Genomic DNA, 22844 nt, shown 5'->3' with positions numbered 1-22844 from the left:
TCTGTCTCTCTCTCTCTCTCTTTTTTTTTTTTTTTGATTGGGAATATCTATAACAAACCGTTTGCCATTTCAACCATTTTTTATTGTGTGAAGTATATATCTAAAAACATTTACCATTTCAATATTTTTTACATGTATAATTCAGTGACACTAATTACATTCACCATGTTGTGTAATCATCACCACTATCTGTTTCCAGGAGCCCTGGTGGCACAGTGGTTAAGAGCTTGGCTGCTAACCAAAAGGTCAGCAGTTCGAATCCACCAGCTGCTCCTTGGAAACACTATGGGGCAGTTCTGCTCTGTCCTATAGGATCGCTGTGAGTTGGAATCAACTTGACGGCAATGGCAATGGGTGCCTGTTTCCAATCTTTTTCATCAACCTTAACAGAAACTCTGTACCCCTTAAGTAAAACCTCCCATTTCCTCCTCTTACCCACCCCGGCAACCACTAATAAACTTTGGTCTCTATGCAGTTGCCTGTTCTACATATTTCATAGAGATGGAATCATACAATACTTGTCCTTTTGTGGCGGAGTTCTTTCACTCAGCATAATGTTTTCAAGGTTCATGCTGTCGCATGTATCAGAACTTCATTTCTCTTTGTGGTTAAATAATCACTTCTCTTTAAATTTGTATCGTCATCCCCAATACATAGTAAGTTTGTTTTCTTTCACTCGACAAGACTCTCTAAAGGCACATTGCTACGTGAGACACTTGTATGGACAGCCAGGAATGTATAAGAATGTGTCCCTGTCCACCAGGGAACTTGAGCTTCATCTGGTCTTGAAGGAGGAACACCCGTTGCTCTGATGCTGTAATTATAACCTCTTAGAAACTCTGTCCTGGGAGTACCAGATTTAAGTGGATTCTGCTTGTTAATAAAGTGGACAGCACTGTTCTAAAAGAGATGTTTTTCTTTCCTTATCAGATCTTTCCATACGAAATGCTCATGGTGACCAACAGAGGGCGCAACAAAATCCTAAGAGACGTGGACAGAACCAGGCTGGAGGTAAAAAAAATAAAATAAAATCCATTTCCAATTGCAATTCCCTGTGCTTTCCCCCCAACTTTCCCCTACAAAATGGTTTCTTTCTTCAGTGAAAGCAAAAATGAAGTGAAATGAAATAAAAAGGATCAACCCAATATTGTAGGTAGAACTAAGAGGTAACTTTGACTCAAATTTACATTTAAGAGACAAGCATAAAAATGCCTGGTAAAACACAGAAGAACCACCCAAGAGCCACAGTATAAATGTAGTCATTTTCTCTGGAAATCCGATGGTGCCATAATTATGGCTAGTGATGAAGGAACGGGCATCTCTATCCCTCTGCAGATATTCGTAGATCTCTGTTGAGAGGGAGCCCTCAATAAAGAGGTTGACACTGGACAAGTCTCTCTCTCGGCTGTTTCTGCATTCCTTGTTGAAGGGTTATCTGGGTCCACATACCCAAGATCTCAGACATGGAAGACTGATCTTTGTTCTTTTCCATCCGAATGATTTTAATTAAGAAAAACTCCGGCTTCGAGCCTCTTAAAGAACCATTACTTTTCCCTGACAAAAGGCAGCACCTTTGTGTAAGAGGTGAGCCTGGCCCAGAGAATGGAGGCCCCAGTATCTCAAGGGAACTTTCCTAGGAGGAAGGACAGATGGATGGTCTCCCCAGTAAGAACCGGCATCCACCTAAACTCCTGTTGCTGAGCCAGGAGGAAGCCCTGGGGCTTCCAGAGGATCACTCTGAAGCCCTGCCTCTTTAGCTTTCTTCTTGCTGTGGTACATTTTTTCTGTATCTTCTCAACAGTCCGAGGACCTGAAGCAGAGTCACCTCCAGCATAATATATCACTTCCTATACCTCTCACCAGGTCCCCGGTGGTGCAAACAGTTTGCACTAAGCTGTTAACCGAAAGGTTTGTGGTTCAAACCCACCCAGTAAAGCTGCAGGAGAAAGGCCTGACAATTTACTTCTGTAAAGATTACAACCAAGAAAACCCTATGGAGCTCAGTTCTACCGTAACACGCGGGGTCACCATGAGTCAGAATCAACTCAGTGGCAATGGGTTTAATTTCTGGGTTCTTGTTGTCGTTGTATTGTTGTTTTTAATAACACCTCACTGTTCAGTGTTATTATGGTAATCATTACTACTCTGCCAGCTCTGCGATCTGGTGGGAGGACGCCTCACCTGGCCTGACCAGGTAAGGAGCCCCTATACCCAGGGCCTTGTCACAAGCCTCAGGGCTTGAGATAAGCGCCTCTCTCGCCATCCGACCTTGCTCTTGGAAATGACTGTTTGTAAACTGGAGAGCAACTTTCGGAGCCATCCACGTGACTGTCAGCACTGACCCCTGCTCTTTCCTCCTTTTGCAGCGCCACCTGTCCCCGGAAGTGTTTCGGGAAATCTTTGGAATGTCCATACAGGAGTTTGACAGGTTACCTCTTTGGAGACGCAACGACATGAAGAAAAAAGCAAAACTCTTCTAAGTCCCGCACATAGACAGCAATTAGCAAAAGGAGTGACAATGGCGGGGACACATAGGATGTTGTATTAAGGCCCAAAACTTGATTGGAGAGTTTGCAAACTACTGTCTCTCAGCAACAATAAAAGGGAAAAATCTGATTAGAACACCCATGAGCCGACTCTTGGGCCAACCATCAGCAGCACTTGCCAAGAAGCAATGGGGTAGAAATTTCTATGTTCTCAAACTCACCAGTAATGTTCACACGTGACCTTTGACATGGCCCTGCATACACAGCAGGAGCTACTTTCTTCTTTTGTTTTCCTTTAACTTGCTCAACCATAGCCCTGACTGTAAGGATAAGAGCCAGCAAGTGCCCTTAGGATGCCGCATAAGAAAAACAAAACAAAACAGTTGTAAGAATTCCGAAGTATGAATATTTATTCTGTAGCAGGGTGGCTAAGAAGAGAGACCCCCAGGACCTATCCATGTGGCCACAGCCATTCTGCACCAGCCTTTCCTTAGGGCCTCATGCAGCTCCGCCCACGCTCAGCGGGAATGGACATCGCAGCCTAGCAGCTGGGCAACTCTGTTTTTGAGTTTCAGCAAAAGTTGTTTTTAACAAGCTCCTTGTTCTCTACTACCTGCTAGGACATGGTTAGCAAAGGACTTGGCTTTTTTTTTTGAAGAGAAAGAAAAGGAAAACCTCCTTTAACATTTTTCTGCTGAAGATAGCGTGCTTAATTCTTCCTCCCCGCCAAGAACAAGGAGATATCTTGGGTCACCTTTGCAAAGAAAGGAAAGGGAAAGATTTGCTCCAGACTGGCCAGGTGGCGTGCTGTTCAGTGACACTTGCAGCCATGTCTGCCCAGGGGCCGCATCACTCTTGGCAAAAAAAAAAAAAAAGTTTGGTGTCCTAGCAACGCACGCACGTTCTCCAGCCCAGCCCCTCTCCTCTGTATCTGGCGTCCTGCGAATCAGATCAAGCCCAACGCTGATCTTGTTTTTGAAGGTCAGTTCAGTAATAGGCTAGGGAAAGGCACGTTTTTCTCTTTTTCAATCCCTGCAACTCCAAAGTAGATTGCTTCAAACTGATTTAATTTGGCCTTTCCATCTTGCCTAGCCGTGTGTGTGTGCGTGTGCGCACATATGCTTTTTAGTCTCATTTCTGCTTGAATGTTTGTCCCACTGTGCTGAACCTTCTTAGCGACATCTGCATAGACGCAGTGCACCCAACTCAAAGATTTGGATGAAGCTACATTGCCCATGCCCGACACCACCTCCTTCACAGAAGGGCGTTGGTGCTTAGCAGCCATGCACAAAGGTAGCTAATGTTGGTATCAGACTGAAGACGATAGACCAGGCTGTGTGTGGGGATCAGAGCCTCTCACCTGAGTCTTCAAACTCAGCAACACAAGATTCAAGTCTGAGCCTAAGATTTCACCAGCACACGTATATAAGACCGCAGTGTGATTCCTGAAGGCATCTCACTGTGACTCAAATAGGAAGCGAGCCAGATGAGGGAGGGTCTCTCCAACTCCACATACAGAAGGAGAAAAGACACATTTATTCTCATGCTTGGAGCTCTGCTTAGGAATTGAAAGCTCTATTTTAAAGCCAAAGGAGAAAGCATTTGAATTCATCTGCATCAGTCACATAATAAAAGCTCAGAAATTCTTCCTGCTGGCACCAAGTATTAGGATTGCTAGCTGTCTATCTGATGCTGATGGTAAAAAGCAAGTAGAATATTTCCGGAACCTGAGCTGCAACCTACAACTGGCAGCACACGTCCGCGCGCTGGGTGCTGGAGCGGATGCTCATTGCTTTGCCGCATTCTCCTGTCTGCTTGCAGGAGGAATCAACGTTTGCTTGCCTTTGCAGTGCTATGCACTGAATGTTTGAGGACCGTTCTCACACATACACGTATATGTGTGTGTTCAGGCATATGCACATATTGGATGGGGTGGTGCTGAGGAGGTGAGACCAGCCCCTGCTGGACCCGAGGTCCAGCTGCAGTTCGCAGCATTGCCTCTATGTATCGTTTGCCTCTTGCTTCGTCGGATATTTTCACTCTCCCATCTTCTCTCTGACCTCTCCTACATTGGCAGCCTTGGCCCGAAGCCTGTGTGTCCCGTCCTTGGGTTCCTGCCCTTCAGGCTCCTTGTGATGTGTGAGGGTATAGGAGTAGGGACCACTCTACCCTAGCCTGTCCCCGCTGCGGTCATTTACAGTGGCGGCTGAGGGGGTCCCAGCACTCAGCCGGCAGAGGAGTTCTTTTCATTATGCAGACACCAGCGGGCCCCGAAGGTTTCCACTGATGAAGGAGGTCTGACTCAAGCATAACTTTGCAGATCAAATGTCAGTGTAGGAAAACTCAAGGTATTTGGGAAACATGGGCGCAATCAGGTGGTTTTGCTAAAATTCCTGCCCATTGGTCTGTTAGTAGCTGTGTCCTAGGATCAGGACATTAGTCTAAAAAAAGGGCCAACTCTGCTTATGTGGCAGAGACCCTGAGTTAAGGGGCCTGCCTAAGACGGCAGTGATAGTGAGAAGAGCTAAACTCTAAGGCTGTTCCCATTAATGAAACTACTTTTCTTGTTTCTTTTGAACTGAGTTCTGTATCCAAGGGTGGGGGGGCGGGGAGGAGGGAAGACTTGGCTCCATATCAAGCATACTAACTAAACTACCCCGTGCAAAAACGCATTGTTAGAAAATACCAGTAGCCTCCTGTCTCCAAGCCAAGCAGTGCTCTGCTTTGGGGAGAGGACATCGGACACCAGAATGCAGAGTGGGCTCCAGCTGGGAGAACAGGTCACGGGCAGCCTGGTTCTCCTAACCACCGGATCAAATGTATGGGCTGCAGTTCCCTCTCTGTGATGTTACCCCAGGCTCAGCATGCGTGTCCTCAAAATGTCCAGGACACAGTACAGAAGATTCATGTTCTCAGCTTGAACCCTGCCCGACACTGCCCTTGACATTCAGATAATGAACACAGGTTGGCGGGGGTTGTTCACTCTGAGGAGGAATTCTGTGCACATCGAGCTTCCTCGGTGCGTATATAAAGGGCTACATTCTTGAGCATTTGATGTACCTGTGCCTCTTTAAGATCACACCGATTGTAAAAAGTAAAAGTGAAAGAGGCATACACAAGATGTGAAAGTCAGTGCTTCCAAGTTTCTTCCAGAAAAGCCAGAATATCATTTAATCTTCCCATGTTATTTATTATATGAATAGCATTTGGAAACTTGTGCAGCTATGCATCTGCGTTTGGCTTTGGGGTGAGTTGTGAGGTGTTCTTAATATGATTTCTTTGAAAATTAAAGATAGTCTATTCTCTGAAACCTCAAACAGAAAAGCTAGAGTTAGTGGGTAAAAGGTGTAAAAAAGCAAAAACAAGCTGGCCTCCCTTGCCTCCCCCACCTCCCCGCTTCTCCTGAAGTCTGCTGTTTCCCAGTCAAGTTTCCTCTTGAAGTGAAGGCTGCAACAATTCTTTTTTCACTCTCTTCCTCCCCTTCTCAGTCTGGTCGTATCAATCGACTTGGAGTGGTGGAGCTGGTAACGTTTCTAAAACTTTCACCTAATTTCATTACACTTTGAAGCAAACACCTTTTTCTAAACAGTTGCTTCCTAGATGATTATGTAAAATATGTACACTTATGCAAATTTAAAAAAAATCAACCACTTTTGAGTACTTAGGTCTTTTTAAAAACTATGAAAAACAAACTTGATGCCAGCCTTCACTGACGTTTTGACGTGGCAGGCGGCTGCACCAGGCTCTGTGCTTACAGCGCCTTATCCGATGGTCATGAAGGACAGTGGAAGCAAAATGAACTCTGCATCATCAACCCCTCTCTGCCCTCCAAAGCAAACTCGGTTTTTATAAATCACCTCTTTGTATTTCTAGAAACTATTTCATCTGTACTTCCAATGCCAACACTGATTGTATTTGATTTTTAAAATTGTTTTCTTTTGAGGAGCCAAGTGTTTGTCAGTATGCCCTAAAAGGCACTCTTCATTGTTCCCTTTCGAAGCACTTTCTGTCCAGAAAAAGATATTTAGGGCTTGAGATTTGCAATGATACCATCTTACGGTGATAATATACGTTATGGGAGCTACATTGTGATGAGAGAGAAACCTTTCTGTTTGGCATTTTTTAAAACAATTGCTATCTTTCCATCTGCTGGCCAGGAAGCAGTGGAGAGATGGTGACCGATATGCTTGGCATATGGATTTTTATATTTTCATTTGGTCCAGTTTAATTTACAGTAAACTCAAATGAACAAAGAAGTGGGGGGCGGGGGGGTAGTCTGTTTAAGCTGCAAGAAACTTTCTTAACAATGTGTGTCTACACTGCAAAATTAAATGACCCCAGCCTTTTCTGAAGCTTAGTGTAATTGAGTGTGACTGTTATCATTAAATAAGATTCTTCCCAAAAGTGTCTCTTGCGAGAGTGAAATACCCATGAGTCACTTCTGGAACCTGTTGACCCAAGGTGGAAGGAGATGATACTGTGTGTGTTGACTCAGAAAGGTGGTAAGCCACTAAATGACTGTATTTGCATCTGTTGCTTTACCTTACGGAAAAGAAGACAATTGTTCACAAAAATGTTCTTTCTGGGTTGTTATGTACAGACGTGTCCTCTCATCATGTGTGATACCTGTGAGTCACTGACAGCACTCCATCAAAGCTCTTACAGGTCTTTCATTTTAAGTGGAATTTGTGGATTTTTGTTTTTGTTTTGTTTTGAAGTTTGGAAGGCATACAGTTCTTCTCTCCCTCCCTCCCCTTTCGAAATATGAAAGCAAATATTTGCAAGAACCCCATTTTAAAAGCTGTGTCGTGTCCCCTGTGGAAGTGAGTGGTTGTCCATCTGCACCCTGAGTACCACGTGCTTGTCTGCAGGGGAGGAGGTAGCCTGCCGGGCTCCAGGTTGCTGTGCTTTACAACCCCTCACCTGCCCACGCTCCTGCAAGCAGCACTTCACTGCACTCCTATGCCACTGTACTAGGCATCACTGTTGTACTCAGAGCAACGCAATGAATAAAGTTGTGCGCTTTATTCGTAAACGCCTCCACTCCGTGTTTTATTTCTTGTTCCGCTTCTCCCTTTAAAGGTCTGCCCTATTTTAAAAAGTGTCAACCCAACTTCTAATTAAAAAAAAAAAAAATGGAATCAAACCAAAGCCTTGGGAATGCATTTTTATCACGTAGGAAGGCCAGTGGGAGGAGAAAATACAACAAATAACAACGGTATATTCCAGATACTGTTAGTTCAATAATCCAGACCCAACAGTATGACAACAAAGCCAACAAAACAAAAAGTTGCATACAGTTGTTGCGCTGTGCTGGTCTAGCTGGTGGTTGATTTTATTTATGACACAGAACAGCGACAGCATCAGCATTTAGACAAGCCTGGGGATTCGAGGAGGTTCGAGGACAAGAGCTTCTGAGCCACCCTGAATGTGGGCCATTTTAATAAAAATTCAAAAGCAATAGGAAAAAAGCATAGTTCATCCTTGACCTCCTGGGCATCATTGTTGTGTGCCGTCAAGTTGATTCCGACTCGTAGCGACCCTGCATGACAGAGTAGAACTGCCCCGTATGGTTTCCAAGGCTGCAGTCTTTACGGGAGTAGATTACCAGGTCTTCTCTCCAACAAAACAGCTGATGGACTCGAACCACCGACCTTTCAGTTAGCAGCCAAGAGCTTATGTGTTGGATTTCAGCTTGCTTGTTATCTTCACTGCCAAGATTCTGGGGCTTGCCAGAAAATACAAGGGTCTATTCATATTCAGAAGCCCTAGTGGCGCAGTGTTTAAGAGCTCGACTGCTAACCAAAAGGTCAGCAGTTTGAATCCACCAGCCGCTCCTTAGAAACCATATGGGGCAGTTCTACTCTGTCCTATAGGGTCGCTATGAGTTGGAATTGACTAGACGGCAATGGGTTTGGTTTGGGGTTTTATTTATATTCAAGATGTCCTCCTCTGACCACAACCTTTGTTCCACTGTGTGTATGTCGAGCCTGTACATGCTCATCATGCTGGCATTCACATGGGCCCTCACCTGACGCTGACACTGAGGTGGTTCTCCAGACAATCAGCATGTTCACTTCTGTGCTGTAGAAAACAGGTCAGGAGGCCCGAGCTCCAGGTCTGTGTTCTGCACACCTCTTCCCCACACTACCACCACTGCTTTGGGCACTAATGACCACAGTCAGTGGTCACTCTGCAGACCTCATCATCAGCTCCCTGTGGCATTTGACACTGTTGACTGTCCCTTCATTGAAAATCAACTTCTTGCCTCACTTCAGTAGTTAGTCCTCTCACACACACCGTGAAGCAGAGGGAGTCCGAGACCCTTCACAATCGGCCTCCAGGTCAGCTTCACCACCCACAATGCCCCTCCCTGCCATCCTGCACTTTGGCGCTTCCAAACACCATGTCCTCTTGGGCCTCAGCAGCTTTGCCAATGGTATTTCTTCTGTACAAGGTCCAACTCTTCAAAGAAGTGGAGAGCAGAGAGGACCCAGCCCCAGGGAAAGAAGGCAGTGGCCAAGGTTGCTATGTGAAACCTGCTGTCCATCAGCTCTTTAGCATTGTCTGCTCTAATTTCCTATGGGCTCCATGTGCCCTAAATCAAAGAAGGGCCTGAGTTCGTGCCCTCTCTCAGAGTCTGCCCTGCTCCATCCAGCCCAGTCTGCCCCAGTAAATTCTTCACATGCCTCTGGTTGAGTCTCATGTTTGGCACTTCAAGTACTGCCTAGTAATGTTAGCTGTGTGTGTGTACCTGCTGCTAAGTGAAGCTGTAGTAAGATTTCTCTGGGCCGAGTGCCAGGCACCTTAGCTTGGCCTTAACCACGGCCCTCACAACAGCCGTGCAAGGCAGAGAGTCGGAGCTCCACTGTGGTGGTAGCTGCCCTCAAGTTGGCCGCTGACTCCTGATGACCCCACGTACAACAGAACAAAATGCTGCCTGGTCCTGTGCCATCCCCACGATCAGCTGGGGATTAAGACGGTTCTGCTCCATAAGGTTTTCATTGTCTGATTTTTGGAAGTAGATATCCAGACCTTTCTTCCTAGTCTGTCTAGTGAGGTGAGAAACAAGCTAACGAAATATGCTGGTTGCATAGTGGTTAAGTGCTATGGCTGCTAACCAAAAGATCGGCAGTTCAAATCCACCAGGCGCTCCTTAGGAACTCTGTGGGGCAGCTCTACTCTGTCCTACAGGGTTGCTATGAGTCGGAATCGACTCGACGACAATGAGGTTTTTTTTTTTTTTCAGCCCGTGAGTACCAGAGCTGGGATTCCCCAGGTTTGTCCCACTTCAAATCCCATGCTATTTTCCTCCACATCCCACTGCCTGTGAACTCCAGAAGGCAAGGCTTGTGTCTCCTACCTTCTAAATCTCCCAGGGTGCACTGCACAGAGTAGGTTCTTGGTAAGACCAGCCAGTTCTCTTCACTCTGGCTAGGAACCCCATCACCAGGGACAGATTACCCAGTAAGCAAGGTATGCATGGGCTTACTTGTGCTTATTTACTCATCTGTAGTGAATACTTTCACATGGGTTTTATCATGTCTTGATGTGGTGAAAAACAGGAGAAATTGCGCACTACAGGTTAGTAAGCACAAATAAGCCCGTGCATACCTTGCTTACTGGTTACTCCGCCTCTGCCCATCACTCCCACCAAGAGGCAGTTATGAACAACGGTTCTAGAGGTACTCACTAGCTATGTGTCTCAGCACCAGTTATTTAGCCTCTCTATGCCTCAACTTGTTCATCTGCAGAATGGGCAGAATAATAATATCCAAAAGAAGATCGTTGCTAAATAATGATAACACATGGTGAGCCCTTAGCCCAGTGCCCAGCGCATAGTCATTGCTTAAGGAACGTCCGTGATCTTTATTAAGAAAAATTAGCCATGTCACTGAATTGTACCTGTAAAAACAGTTGAAATGGCATTTAGTTACATATATATGTACCCTAATTTTTTTTTAATGACCCACTAATTAACCACTTAGACTGGAAGAATCGCTGAGTCTTAGTTTCCTTGTGTGTGAAATAGGAACGAAACCTGCTCTGGCTGTGTCACAGGGCAGTGAAGTCAGACGAAGTCAGGCAAAGTGCTTGGACACAGGAAAGCGTTATGTTAACAGATGGGAGCGGATAATGAGTGCTTCTGGTGCTTGGATAAGGAGCAGTATTATTTATAATAGTTTAATCATTGAGGCATTTTAGTTTTTGTTCGGGACTTTTTTTTTTTTTCCCTCTAGCCTTCCTATCAATGTTGTTGTTAGGTGCTGCTGAATTGATTTTGACTAATACAACCTCATACGGCAGCGTAGAACTGCCCATGGGGTTTTCCAGGATTGTGTCTCCTACCTTCTGATTCTTCTGCTATAATCTTTACAGGAGCAGATCACCAGATCTTTCACCTATGAAGCTGCTGGGTGGGTTTGAACAGCCAGCCGTTCAGTTAGTAGCCCAGCACTTAACCATTGCACCGCCAGGGCTGCTCCGTCATATCATACCCAGCACTAAAGCAAGCCCACAACTTCCTTCATACGCATCGGTAACAGCGCTTTGTTTCTCTAGCCAATAATAGTCTAAGCCTGAGATCCCCTGAAGCTGTTCTATTTTAATCATAGTAACAATGATAATAATAATGGGAAGGACTACCAAGCAGTTTAGTGGAGGCTATAGCGTCACACTGCCTGCGTTTAAGTCCAGTAGCTGTGTAACTAGTGACAATTTGCCGCACTTCTCTAAGCCTCAGTTTCTATTACAACAGGGATAGTAAACCTCGAGGGGTTACTGTGAAAGTTCATGTAGAGCAGGACCCCGCATGATACAGAATGAGCATTCAAACATTAGCTTTTATTAACAAAGTTGCTACCAGGTATAAGGGCTTACTATTCCCAAGTCCTGGGCTAAGCCCACTGTGGCGGATTTCATGTAGTTCCTTGCGTGGCTTCTATTTTAGAGCTTAGGAAACAGACCCAGAGAAACTAAGTGTCCTGTACAAGATCTGCCTACCACGTGGTGGGGCTGGGATCCCAACCATGGTCACCCCGGTCCCAAGCCCAACTCTCCACACGTTATACTCAGCTGTCCTCCCAGCTTGTGGACAGTTGTCATTAAGAGAAGGGCCCAGGTGTCCCAGGGCACTGTGGCCAGCCAGGGTGGTGGGCTGCTCAGAACAGAAGCATCTGGAGGTGCTGGTTGGGGCTTAGCTCTTCCCAAGGGGTTTAGAGCTGTTTGACCAGTGTTTCCTGGGTGGGGAGGATTTCCCTAGCTTCTTCAAGGGATGCTTAGAAACACCACCTGCAGAAGAGTTGAAACTCATTCCCAATAAAGAAGGCTTTAATTCTAGAAAGATCTTACTAACTGTTCAAGCAAACAAAGGCTGCAAAGGTGGGGCTGCTCATGGTATTGGGGACATTTCCTCAGCTGGAGAAAGCCACCAGCCCCACTCAGCCCTGCCTGCCCCCGTGCTGGAAGGGGGTGCCTCTTCCGTCCCAGACCAAGCAGCCTTGCCTGGGCGTGTTGCAGCCCTACCCTGCTGGACATGGCCCATTGTGGGCCGGAAAGCCCTGGGAAGGGAGGGGACTTGGTGCTGGAAGTTCTTGAGGAAGCCCAGGGTGGTCGGGGAACGGTGCCCAAAGCTTCAGGGAATCTGGACCAGAGGCTGCAGGACCTGTTTCCACCCCCTGAATTCCCATCTCCCCCAGGACCCTGAGCAGTGCCCCCCTTGTACTCCTACAGCGCTCTGGGGCAGTCTGTGGAAGTCTGGGGCTATGGAGCAGTGTGTAATATGACCACGTTTATTTTACTTTCCAGTTTCAACTGGATGAAAATGCTCTCCAGGGCCTGCCATTGTACCAAGCACAATAGCAGCCCCTGGAGAGGGTTTTCTGTATTTATTTGTGCTGTCTCCCAGCAGCTGCCTCTTAACTCAACCCTTCCGTCAGATACAAAGAAACGTTGGCTTGGGAAAAGCTCCCCGACAAAGCAGAGGCCTTTTCTGCTTTGCCCTCAGCATGCCGGGGTGGGGCGGAGCCTCAGGCAGCTTCCAGCCTCAGCAGCTTCCAGCCCCAGAGCTGGGGATTCAGACTAGAGGGTCCCTGAGTCCAGATGATGTGAGGATGATGTTACGACAGCCCTCATTTTTGGAGGGCCTCCCAAGTTCTGACACTGGGCTAAGTACTAAGTGGATTATCTCATTTAATCTGAAAAGGTGAGAGTCCAGGACTTGGAGAGGCCCACTAGCAGGTGGGGTAGGCCAGAAAAGGCAGTGGAGTGTACCTAGAACAACACTGTCCAAGTAGGATATAATGCAGGCCACTTAGAAAGCAGGGCTTAGAACCAGTTTGTTCCGGTTCGAACCTCTGCTGAGAATTTGCATTTCTCACAAGTTCCCAGGCAATGCTAATGCTACTGGTTAGGGACGAATTCTGAGAACCACAAGTACAGCAGTGGTTCTTGAAATTTATTATATACAACAATCACCTGGGATCTTGTTAAAATGTAGTTTCTGATTCAGTATACGTGGGATGGAAATGCAAATTCTCAGCAGGGGTTCAAACCGGTTCCAAAGCCTGCCGTAAAGTCTGCGGAACACAGCAGTCTTGAATGAGGGTTACTTTAGGAAATGAAGGAAGAGGAAATGGCGCCCAGTGTGGGATGAAGCAACGCAAGAAGCATAGTGCTCACAAGTGGAGACCATTTGGATCTGGCAGGAATTTGCAGTGAGAGAGGAACACAAGAGTACAAATCTCTAGGAATCTCTAAAACTGTGTTGTCTGATTCGGGCGCCACCAACCACCTCTGGCTCCTGAGTGCTTGAATGTGGCTAGTCCCAACTGAGATGTGTTCAGCATTACTATGAAAAAAAGAATGTCAAATATCCAATAGTTTTTATATTCATTATGTGTTGAAATGATGTTATTTTGGATATATTAAGTTAAATACATGTTATTAAAATTAATTACATCTGTCCCTTTTTACCCTTTTAATGTAGCTATTGTGGTTAAGAGCTATGGCGAGCTACAGCTGCTAACCAAAAGGTCAGCAGTTCGAATCCACCAACCACTCTTCAAAAACTCTGGGGCAGTTCTCCTCTGTCCTATAGTTGCTCTATGAGTCGGAATCAATTCGACAGCAACAGGTTTGGGTTTTTTTTTTTGTTAGAAAATTTAGAATTACATATGTGGCTTGTATTATATTTCTATTGGATGACAATGCTCTCGAATCTTGGGAAGAGAGTTCATCTTCTTATAGGATAGGTACAGGGAGCTTAAACCACTTTCTTTACATATTAAAGAAAAGGGTGACCCCAGAAAGTAGGGGGCATCAGGCAGAAGACATTGGCAGATTCACTGTGAGAAGATACAAATTTACAAGAACAGATGACTGATTTATTTAGTAAGGTTTTGTTAAATTGGAAAATGATTCCTAAAAGTAGCAAGTGCTCTTAAAATGATTCAATTTATTCAAAAATCCAAATTTCAGGAACACATAAGCATGAAGCAAGATATATGGTACAACTTTTCAACACAAATAACATATAGTTGTTTTAGATTTCAACTAGAAGAAGAAAAAAAAAGGCAAGAGAGCTTCTGCCTCACTAGGGATAAATTATTGTATCTTCTAATAACTTGTCATGTTTAACAGTTGGCTGCCCAAATCTGAGACTAACACTTTGTACTTTCAGCTAGAAATGGAAAACACAGAGCTGCAGTCACTTCTGGACTGTATTCATTCCGTACCAAATAACCCGTGAGACATGCCTCAGAAGTTTATGAGCAAAAAATAAAACTACGTATAATGTCCGACTCCAAGTTAGTCAAACTGTATCTAATCAGAAAATATTTTTTTCTCCAACACTTCCTTACAATATCTAAGTCAGTGCCTCTGGGTTCTATTTTATACATGTAGATGCTCATGTATATATAGAATTTGCCAGCTTCAGACGTGGGGTGATTTAAAATAAAGTGCAGCCCGGTCTCTCTGTTTTATGGCTGAGGACACTGAGCCACAAAGAGACGGGTCACTTCCCTGACATCACAGGGCTGCTTGACGGCCATGGCGGGATGCAGCCACACAGCGTGACAGCAGTCAGCACCCTGGGTGTGACCTCGGCCCTGATGTTTCTTTGGGTTGTCTGAAGGCTGGGGATTTATACTACTTACTCACAGGGGTTTTCAGGAGGATTGAGTGATCGCTCTATGCAATGCGTATCACAGCGTTTTGTAACTACTCAGTGAGAGCTAAGCTGGCGCCCTCACTTCCGCTTCCACCTTCTGACCCAGCTAAGTGTTTTGTCTCCTGAAAGGTCGATGCTCAGTGGAAGCAGGAGCTGAGGGCTCCGGAAAAGCACCTGCCCCTCCTTTGTTAATGTATTTGAGGGTCAGGAGGCAGCCTGAGTCTCTGGGTGGTGCAAAAGGTTAAGGCACTCAGCTACCAACTGAAAGGTTGGAGGTTCAAGTCCACCCCGAGGCACCTCAGAAGAAAGGCCTAGTGATCTACTATTTAAAAGTCAGCCATTGAAAACCCTACGGAGCATAGTTCTTCTCTGACACACATGGGGTCATCACGAGTCAGGATGGACTCAATGGCCGCTGTTGTTTTACGCAGCCTGGCATCTGCTTGAGAGCCTCCCTGGCGTGGACAGAAGGCTTAGGATGGTAATGCTGAGTCTTTGTGACCTAAAACACTCAAAATTAAACAGGATTTTCAGGGATGAAGGTGGTTACCATGTGCGGGGTGTGGACTAAAACTACAAAGCAAGCACATAGCCTCTTCCCTCTTCCATCTCTCTTCCTCCACTTCAACCCTGTCCTGAGCCCTCGACACATCTCCTCATGCAGAGCTACCCAGATGTGCCTTCGGCTCAAGTATCCTATTTCTCAAATCAACACAAAAGAACCACTCTCTTCTTCCCTTTTACCCCACTCAGCTATGCCCTGGCTCCGGAATAACAGGTCAGCATATTTCACACCAAGATGCCAACAATGATAAACCCAAAAAGGAGGGCTTGTTAATGGAAATCAACCTTAAATTGGTAGTTTCTTGGATGGGGGAGGATTTTTCTGCTTGGAGACTTCCCAAGTGTTCTTGCTTAATTCCTACTTCTCAACACACACACACACCCACGACATACAGACACACACATACCCCATCACACACACACACGCCTACATACCTGCACATACACGTCATACTCTCTCTCTCACACACACACACACACACACACTACACAGGAGCCAGTGACTTAGCATCCCAATCTTAAAAGCTTTCCAACCCTCCTGTAACTGGTGGGTGTTGGGAAGAGGTTACTTTGTGATGAGTCCCTCGTTCATCAGAGGAAAACAAATATGATAGAGCGCAAAACATAAAACTGCCTTTGTGCCGCTCTGCCACAATGTCGGGCCCTCCTCCCCGGACCAGGAACCTCAGGGAACACCCGCACCTGTGCACCGCTGGGCTGGGGGACTCGGTCTCCCAGTTTACCCCCTTGAGTCTAATCGAACCCCAAAGTAGAGGTAAATAATTCCAGGGCTTCTGAGCACATTCACTTATCATCCCATGACCCGGGGTGGAGTTAAGGTGAAGGAGCAGACCCCAAGGCAAGCACTGACTGTCACATGCCGCTAAGCCAGGAGGTGGGGGCGCCATACCTTTGCAGGTGAAACATTTGATGTGGAAATGCCTGGTCTGGACTCGAAGCACTTCACCCTTGCACGGCTCCCCACACTTATGGCAGTGAATGACTGGCTTCTCTGATGGAGGGGCAGCGTCCTGAGGGGGGGCAACTGAGAGAAAAACACAAGGTTCATGTGAGTAGAAAGCATTCTTACAAAAGGGGTCATTACGGGGGTCACTATAAGTATCCCCATAATCTGGTATCAAATGATCCACATATTCACTTAATAGGCATGACTTCAGCATCGCCCAGGCCATGACCATGGGGTACACACATAAATAAGACAGATATGGCTTTCACAGTCCCAGGGGGAAACCACTGGGCTTGCTCCTCTGTGGAGCCCTCCATCTCTCCCTCCTCCCAAACTCCTCTAGTACTTCATCAGGACTACATGTTGGGCAATTAAATATACAGCCTCGTTCACTATTTTGTTGTTAGGTGCCGTCGAGTTGATTCCAACTCATAGCGACCCTACGTACAACAGAATGAAACACTGGCTGGTCCTGCGCCATCCTCACAATCATTGCTGTGCTTGAGCCCATTGTTGCAGCCACTGTGTCAATCCGTCTTGTTGAGAGTCTTCCTCTTTTTCACTGACCCTCTACCTTACTAAGCATGATGTCCTTCTCTAGGGACTGGTCCCTCCTGATAACATGTAAAGTATGTGAGACAAAGTCTCGCCAGCCTCGCTTCCAGGGAGCATTCTGACTGTACTTCTTCCAAAGTCCCTGGATGGTGCAAATGGTTAACTTGCTCAGCTGCTAAACAAAAGGCTAGGGGTTGGAGTCCACCCAGAGGCGCTTCAGAAGAAAGGTGAATGCTTTTTCTCCCCAGTTGTACTTCTCCTTCCTTCCCAAGCTCGTCAGGACATAGCACCAAAGGAGCTCAGAAAATGTTTAACTACTTATTTATTATGAGTATGTGGTGGCTAGTTTCTAACCTGGATCAACTTGATGGCAACTGGTGGTGGCATTTTCTAGCCTGCTCTACCAGAGAGTCATTTCTGATCTTACTTTAGCAACTTGTTTAACCCCTTGAAGGCCAGTTATGATCCTTTCCTGCATATAGTTCCTGATACACACACTGCAGACAGTAATTAAAAAAAAAAAAAAAGTAACCTTGTGGATCTCTCTGAACCTCAGTTTCTTCTCCTATAAAATGAAAAGGATTGGACCAGAGGATTTCTAAGATGTCCTTAGCCTCTGAAATCAAATGATTAGGCTTATAGGGCTTTTCTCTTGGTTTCCAGAATGTGGTCTTCAGAGAACAGAAGTCTTTGGGACTGCCCTGCCCTGCCCTGAAAATGAGATTAGGATTTAGAGCCACCCCGTTACAGAGAACCAAGGGAGGAGTCAGAGAGAAAGCATCTGTGGCCTTAAGGTAATCAAGTGTTGACCTTTAGGATGCAGTTTCCCAGCCAGAGAGCTCAGATAGGCATTCTTTGCTTCAAAGGATGCATCAAGTGATATATAAAAACGCATTACTAAGTACCTGCATGAGTGGGATATGACATAAGAACAGTGAATCTACAATTAATCAACCAACACAGAGAACAAAGATAATTTGTTTTTTCTCAAATGGTAAAACTGCGATGGATGGGGGAGATGTGGGCAGGTCTTGCTGAAACGCGATTTAGAAAACACCTTTCAGCAAGGAGCTCTCCGTACACCGCGAGTATAATTATTCCTTGTTTCTCTCAGACCACTGTAATATTCTCATTTCGCCTGGAAAGAGTTTGAACAAGACGGTCCAAATAATCCATTACTAACTGCATTCTGAGAAACAAGGCTCTTCTTGTGAGATTTTGACTTGGGGCAGGTGTAGTTTCAGGTTAAACACCCGATCGCATTCTCTGCGCTGGACCCCGAGAGTGTCCTGCAAAGGTACTGAAGCTGTGGTTCACCTGCCGTTCCTTATCTACCTGCTGACATCTCTCTTGGAAACTTGTATTTACAACAGAACTCAGTAAAGCAGTCCCCTTGTTACAGACATCCAACTTGTGGACAGCTGGTACCTGAGCTTTAATGTTATGTAATTTGCCCTTACTTTGAAACAATTGAACCAACCCCTGCTGGCTACAAATTCTTCATCACAATTACCTTCACTTGCTACCCATGCAGCTTGTAAATCATTGGAAACGCTTCCAGCCTTTTCTTGCACTAAAGTAAGGCTAAGTAAGAACCGTCTGCGCCTGTTCGGACTTACTTACCAATTTGACTTAAAGACACAGGAACGGATCTCGTTCGTAACCCGGGAACTGCCTGTATTATCTAACTGCGATAAGAAAGGGCGTTGCGTCAAGATCTCTAAAACAACCATTGACTTTTAAAGTGATATGTATCAAGGCCAAACACTATTCATATAAAAATTTTTCCCTTAACAATATTTGCTTCAAGTGCTTGAGGAGAAAAAGTGAGTTGTTTTTCTTGTCTTCTTTTTTAAGTTAATTTCTCCTTCTTATAAGAGTGGAGGAGCCCCTGTGGTATAAACGGTTCATGCACTTAGCTAGTCACTAAAAGGTTTGAGGTTCGAGTCCACCTAGACGCACCTCAAAAGAAAGGCCTGGCAATCTACTTCCGAAAAGCCAGCCATTGAGAACCCGATGGAGCACAGTTCTACTCTGACGCACATTGGGTTGCCATGAATCAAAATCGACTCCACGGCAACTGGATCCTGGATAAGAATGGAGGAAAGTAATGTAGGAAAACCTGTGAAAGCCAGAACAAGTATTAAGCAGAAACCTGTCAGAGAAGGAAAACTCAAATATTTTCCACTAAAACAGAGCAATAGAAAAGTGGTAAGGCTGCACTCTGTAAAAGGCAGAAAACTTGCAAGACCCAAAACAACAATGGGGTCCCGACGAGTTCCGGCTCCCGCAGTTTTCACTGTACTTATCGAGCATCTACTAAACGGCAGGCGTTGTGCTAGGTGCTTACATGTAAGTGATTTCATTCCATCCCCACTCTCCTTCTCTTTCTGTGAGGTGGGTAATATCATTCCCATTGGATGAATGAGGAAGCAGAGCCTCAGAGAAGTTGAGCCACCTGCCCAAGTAACAGTAAGTGCAAGTTCAAGGATCTGCCCCGGATTCTCGGACTCCCAAAGCGTATGTTCTTCCCATGCTGTTTGAATAAATCAGGAAAGTATTGTAAGTCAGGCAATGGTTTATGTAGTTAGGCTTAAGTGCAATTCTAAAAGCAGCAACTGTGACTTGGCTTATAAAGGGAATGCACACAGCGGGTGCAATAAGGTATTGTGCAGCTCTGGTGGCGCAGTGGTTAAGCGTTTAGCTGTTAACCAAAAGGTCGGCAGATCGAATCCACCAGCTGCTCCTTGGAAACCCTATGGTGTGGTCCTGTTCTGTCCTGTAGGGTCCCTGTGAGTTGGAATCGATTTCGACAGCAACGGGCGGTGAGCAGGCCATGGCACCTGGTGGTAATCCTCAAGGGGCCGCTGCCCGTCACCCAAATTAGAACCGCCTGTGCTGCTTATTAACAATGCAGATTCCCCAGCCCTACTGAACTGGGGTGGGAGTCAGGGATCCTCAGGGGAGTCTTATGCGTACTCAAGTTTAAGAACTATTTTTCTTTGGAATTCTGACAATACATAAGCAAGCTGCAGAGGAGACTTAGAGTGAAAAAAAAAAATAATAACAAGCAAGCCATCCTCTTCAGAAACAATGCTAGAACTTAGTGGACCTCCTGACCATAAGGGAGAATGCACCTTTGGATAAGAAACTATACTCCAAGGCCTGCAGTTTCTCTTGATGCTGGAATTTTTTATAGCTAAGCGAGTGAGCCATGCTGAGTGATGATGGGGGAAGAGAATTATCATTTCACTTCTTGGCTTTTCCCTTTGAACCAAGGTGCCAGTGCAAATCTGGCCCCAGCCACAAAGGTCAGAATTGGGATCAGCATCTGCCTTTTGCAAGCTTTCCCTTTGGAAATACATATTACACTGCAAAGTCCTCTACGCCTGGAGATGACTTTTTTTTTTTTCACCCAGAGATGACCAGAGAATTTATCGTGTTTATTTGCCTTTTTATTATACAAGAGCCTAGGTGGACACATAGCAGAACAATCCATTTGTAAAGGACGGGCTTTTCCTACTAGAAACTGACAGAATCCAAACACCAACAGAGGTTCACAGTGGTTATTTCATTCCCAACTCAAATCAGTGCAGACAAAAGGATCTCTCCTTTTAAAAGATAAATAAAAAGGCTCATTTTACGGCCTTTGACAGCTTGGGTATTACCACATGTGTGTCACTGGCTCAATTCTACATTTTTGAAATATGTTGAGTCAGTTGCATTCTAAACACGACACGAACTCTGTATTCTTCTATTTGCCAATTGGCTCTGCTGCTAATCTTTACTTGATCACTCTGTCTTTCAGAGCCTGGGTGGTCCCTGCTTATTATACTGATGGGAAACTGATGCGCAGAGAGCTTAGATTTCCTTGCCCAAAATTACCAGCGAGTTGTTGGCACTCGGGCTTCCCAGCTCTTCCCACTGCACCAAGTAGTCAGTGATTGACCTGGTACTAGGGCAGACATGGTTAAAATCTTTCATGGCTCACCAATTTTGCTGCTAAAATAAGAATGGTCCAGTGAAAAACCAAAAGCATGGTTTCATACTTTCTGAGTAATGAGGAAATACATACGACAGTTTACTTGCTTAGAAATATACAGGTATTCCTCCACAGCAACATACCAAGCTTAAAGGGATGCTGGTGATTCAGATAAAACACCCAAGGCTACCTGAGGGGCTTCACATTGTCTTGCAGAGCAAAGCAAAGCAGATCAGCCTCATCTCTGAAACTCCGTGCACCTTCTTATCTTTCAGCATAGGGAAGGATTCTCGACCGTCCACTTTAATAAGCAGGCTACTTGCCTCACAAGGGGCTGCCAGCCTGTAGGAGACGCCGACCAGGCACTAACCCCACTGTCACATTACTAAAGTCCCTGCATGGTGCAAATGGGCACTTAGCTGCTAACCAAAATGTTAGAGCTCCGAATCCACCCAGAGAAAGGCTGGCCAGCTACTTTCACAGTTTATAAAGATAATGTTCTACATTCTACCTTGGTGAGTAGCTTCTGAGGTCTTAAAACCCTGTGAGCAGGAGGCGGGGCCAAGATGGCAAAATAGTCAGACACTTCCAATGGACCCTGTTACAACAGAGACCCCCAAAAAAAACAAGTGATTTGATCATATACGGCAATCTGGGAGCCCTGAACATCAAAGCAGAGTTGAGGAACCGGACAGAGTGGTAGGGGGAGGGAGAGATGGTTCAGAAGCAGCGAGGAGTTGCCAGAACTGACCTGGCGAGAGCCTGAGCCCTTCAGGCCTGAGCAGCTCGTGGGTGAGCAGTGAGGCAGGCAAGACTGTGCTTGGGAGGCACGTTTTCCGCACCGGGAGAGACCCAGTGCCAGAAAGTCTACACAGCCACTCAGAACCAGTGAGAAGCAGCCCTTGATCTGGCAAAAGATAAGTAATTGCGTATGGCCTACCACGTGGATCAAAAACTCCCCCATTAGGGTAAAATCTCTCACCCATTTACCTCACTGCTCCCTGCTCTGCACTGGGTCTCAGACCAGCTTCAGCAATTGCTGAGTCCCCTGGGCCAGAAGTAGGATCCGTCAAACACCCAGAGACATTCTCCCTGCCTTGGAGAGTGAACAAATTAACAAACAAGGGAAAAAATAAACTGCCGGCTCCCCTAAGCCAGGAAACCAGGGTAGGCACAGCTCCTTTGCCTAGGCACAGGCATAAGGGATCCACGGACTTTGAGTGCCTTTCCCGCTGCGTAGACTTCTGTGAGCCCAGCTCAACAGCGTAGGCCCTCATTACTGTAGTACAACAGGGTATATACCGGAACTCTAGCTTCAACTGTTTCAGCTGTGAAGTGGCAGGTTCTTGATATTTGACACTGCTCTGCCCATTAAGCAGGGTCTTCACCTACCCACATCAGGGGCCCAAGGACGGGTGGCTCCACCCACACCACCTAGCCACCTGCGATAGGGGCCCATGAATAAGAGGTGCCCCCCCAGTCCTTACAGCCAACAGCATTAGGTGCTCATAGTCCAGCTATAAAACCCACCCACCTACATGCTCTAGGGAACAGGGACATGCCTTCCTCGTGGACACTCAGAAGCGACTGTCAGCCTCCTGCCTTGCTCAGAGTGTGTCCCCCTGCTGCAGCCAGATCCCTGTGCCTACACCAATCACCCATGCCTGTCTAGGACTGTAAGTGAGAGCCTACACCACACACTTGGTGGCTATCTACCTGGGCACCTGAGCCGAATCCATACAGGAGGAGTGGGCGGACTCTTGAGCTCACATACCTAGTAACAGATCTAACCACCTGTTGATGGGACATTAGAGCTTCAAACATGCCAATAATCAAACTAGCTCATGTGAGCAGCCCATTTGGACATATCAAAACAAGAAACTAGGACACAGTAAGCAAACATAAAATAAATAAATGTAATAACTTCTTGATGGCTCGGAGACAGCAGTCAATATCAAATCACGTAAAGAGGCAGTCCATGATGGCTTCAGCAAGCTCCCAAAATAAAGAATCTAGAAATTTTCCAGAGGAGGAAAATTTCTTGGAATTACCAGAGGCAGAATGCAAAAGATTAATATACAGAACTCTTCAAGAAATTAGGAAGGAAATTAAGCAAAA

At 45.9% G+C, this 22844-nt stretch overlaps 1 protein-coding gene across 9 annotated transcripts in view; it reads left to right on the top strand.

Moving 5' to 3' along the window:
• The window catches only part of ABLIM1 (actin binding LIM protein 1), a 186796-nt gene extending 179257 nt beyond the window's left edge, over positions 1 to 7539 (top strand). For 4 of the 9 annotated variants that reach the window (XM_004374865.2, XM_023729970.1, XM_023729969.1 and 1 more), the window contains 2 exons: positions 931 to 1011; positions 2367 to 7537. In XM_004374865.2, coding sequence (XP_004374922.1) covers positions 931 to 1011; positions 2367 to 2480 — 195 coding nt within the window. In that variant the 3' untranslated portion in view covers positions 2481 to 7537. Of the gene's footprint in view, positions 1 to 930; positions 1012 to 2366 lie in introns of all 9 variants that reach the window. The other 5 variants (XM_023729976.1, XM_023729975.1, XM_023729972.1 and 2 more) reach the window with 3 other exon arrangements.
• Positions 7540 to 22844: the final 15305 nt, after the last annotated feature.

The sequence above is a fragment of the Trichechus manatus genome, unplaced genomic scaffold (genome assembly GCF_000243295.1).
Source record: "Trichechus manatus latirostris isolate Lorelei unplaced genomic scaffold, TriManLat1.0 scaffold00031, whole genome shotgun sequence".
NCBI classification, from domain to species: domain Eukaryota; kingdom Metazoa; phylum Chordata; class Mammalia; order Sirenia; family Trichechidae; genus Trichechus; species Trichechus manatus.
The sequence above is the reverse complement of the archived record's forward strand: the minus strand, read 5'-3'. Positions and strand labels throughout refer to the sequence as shown.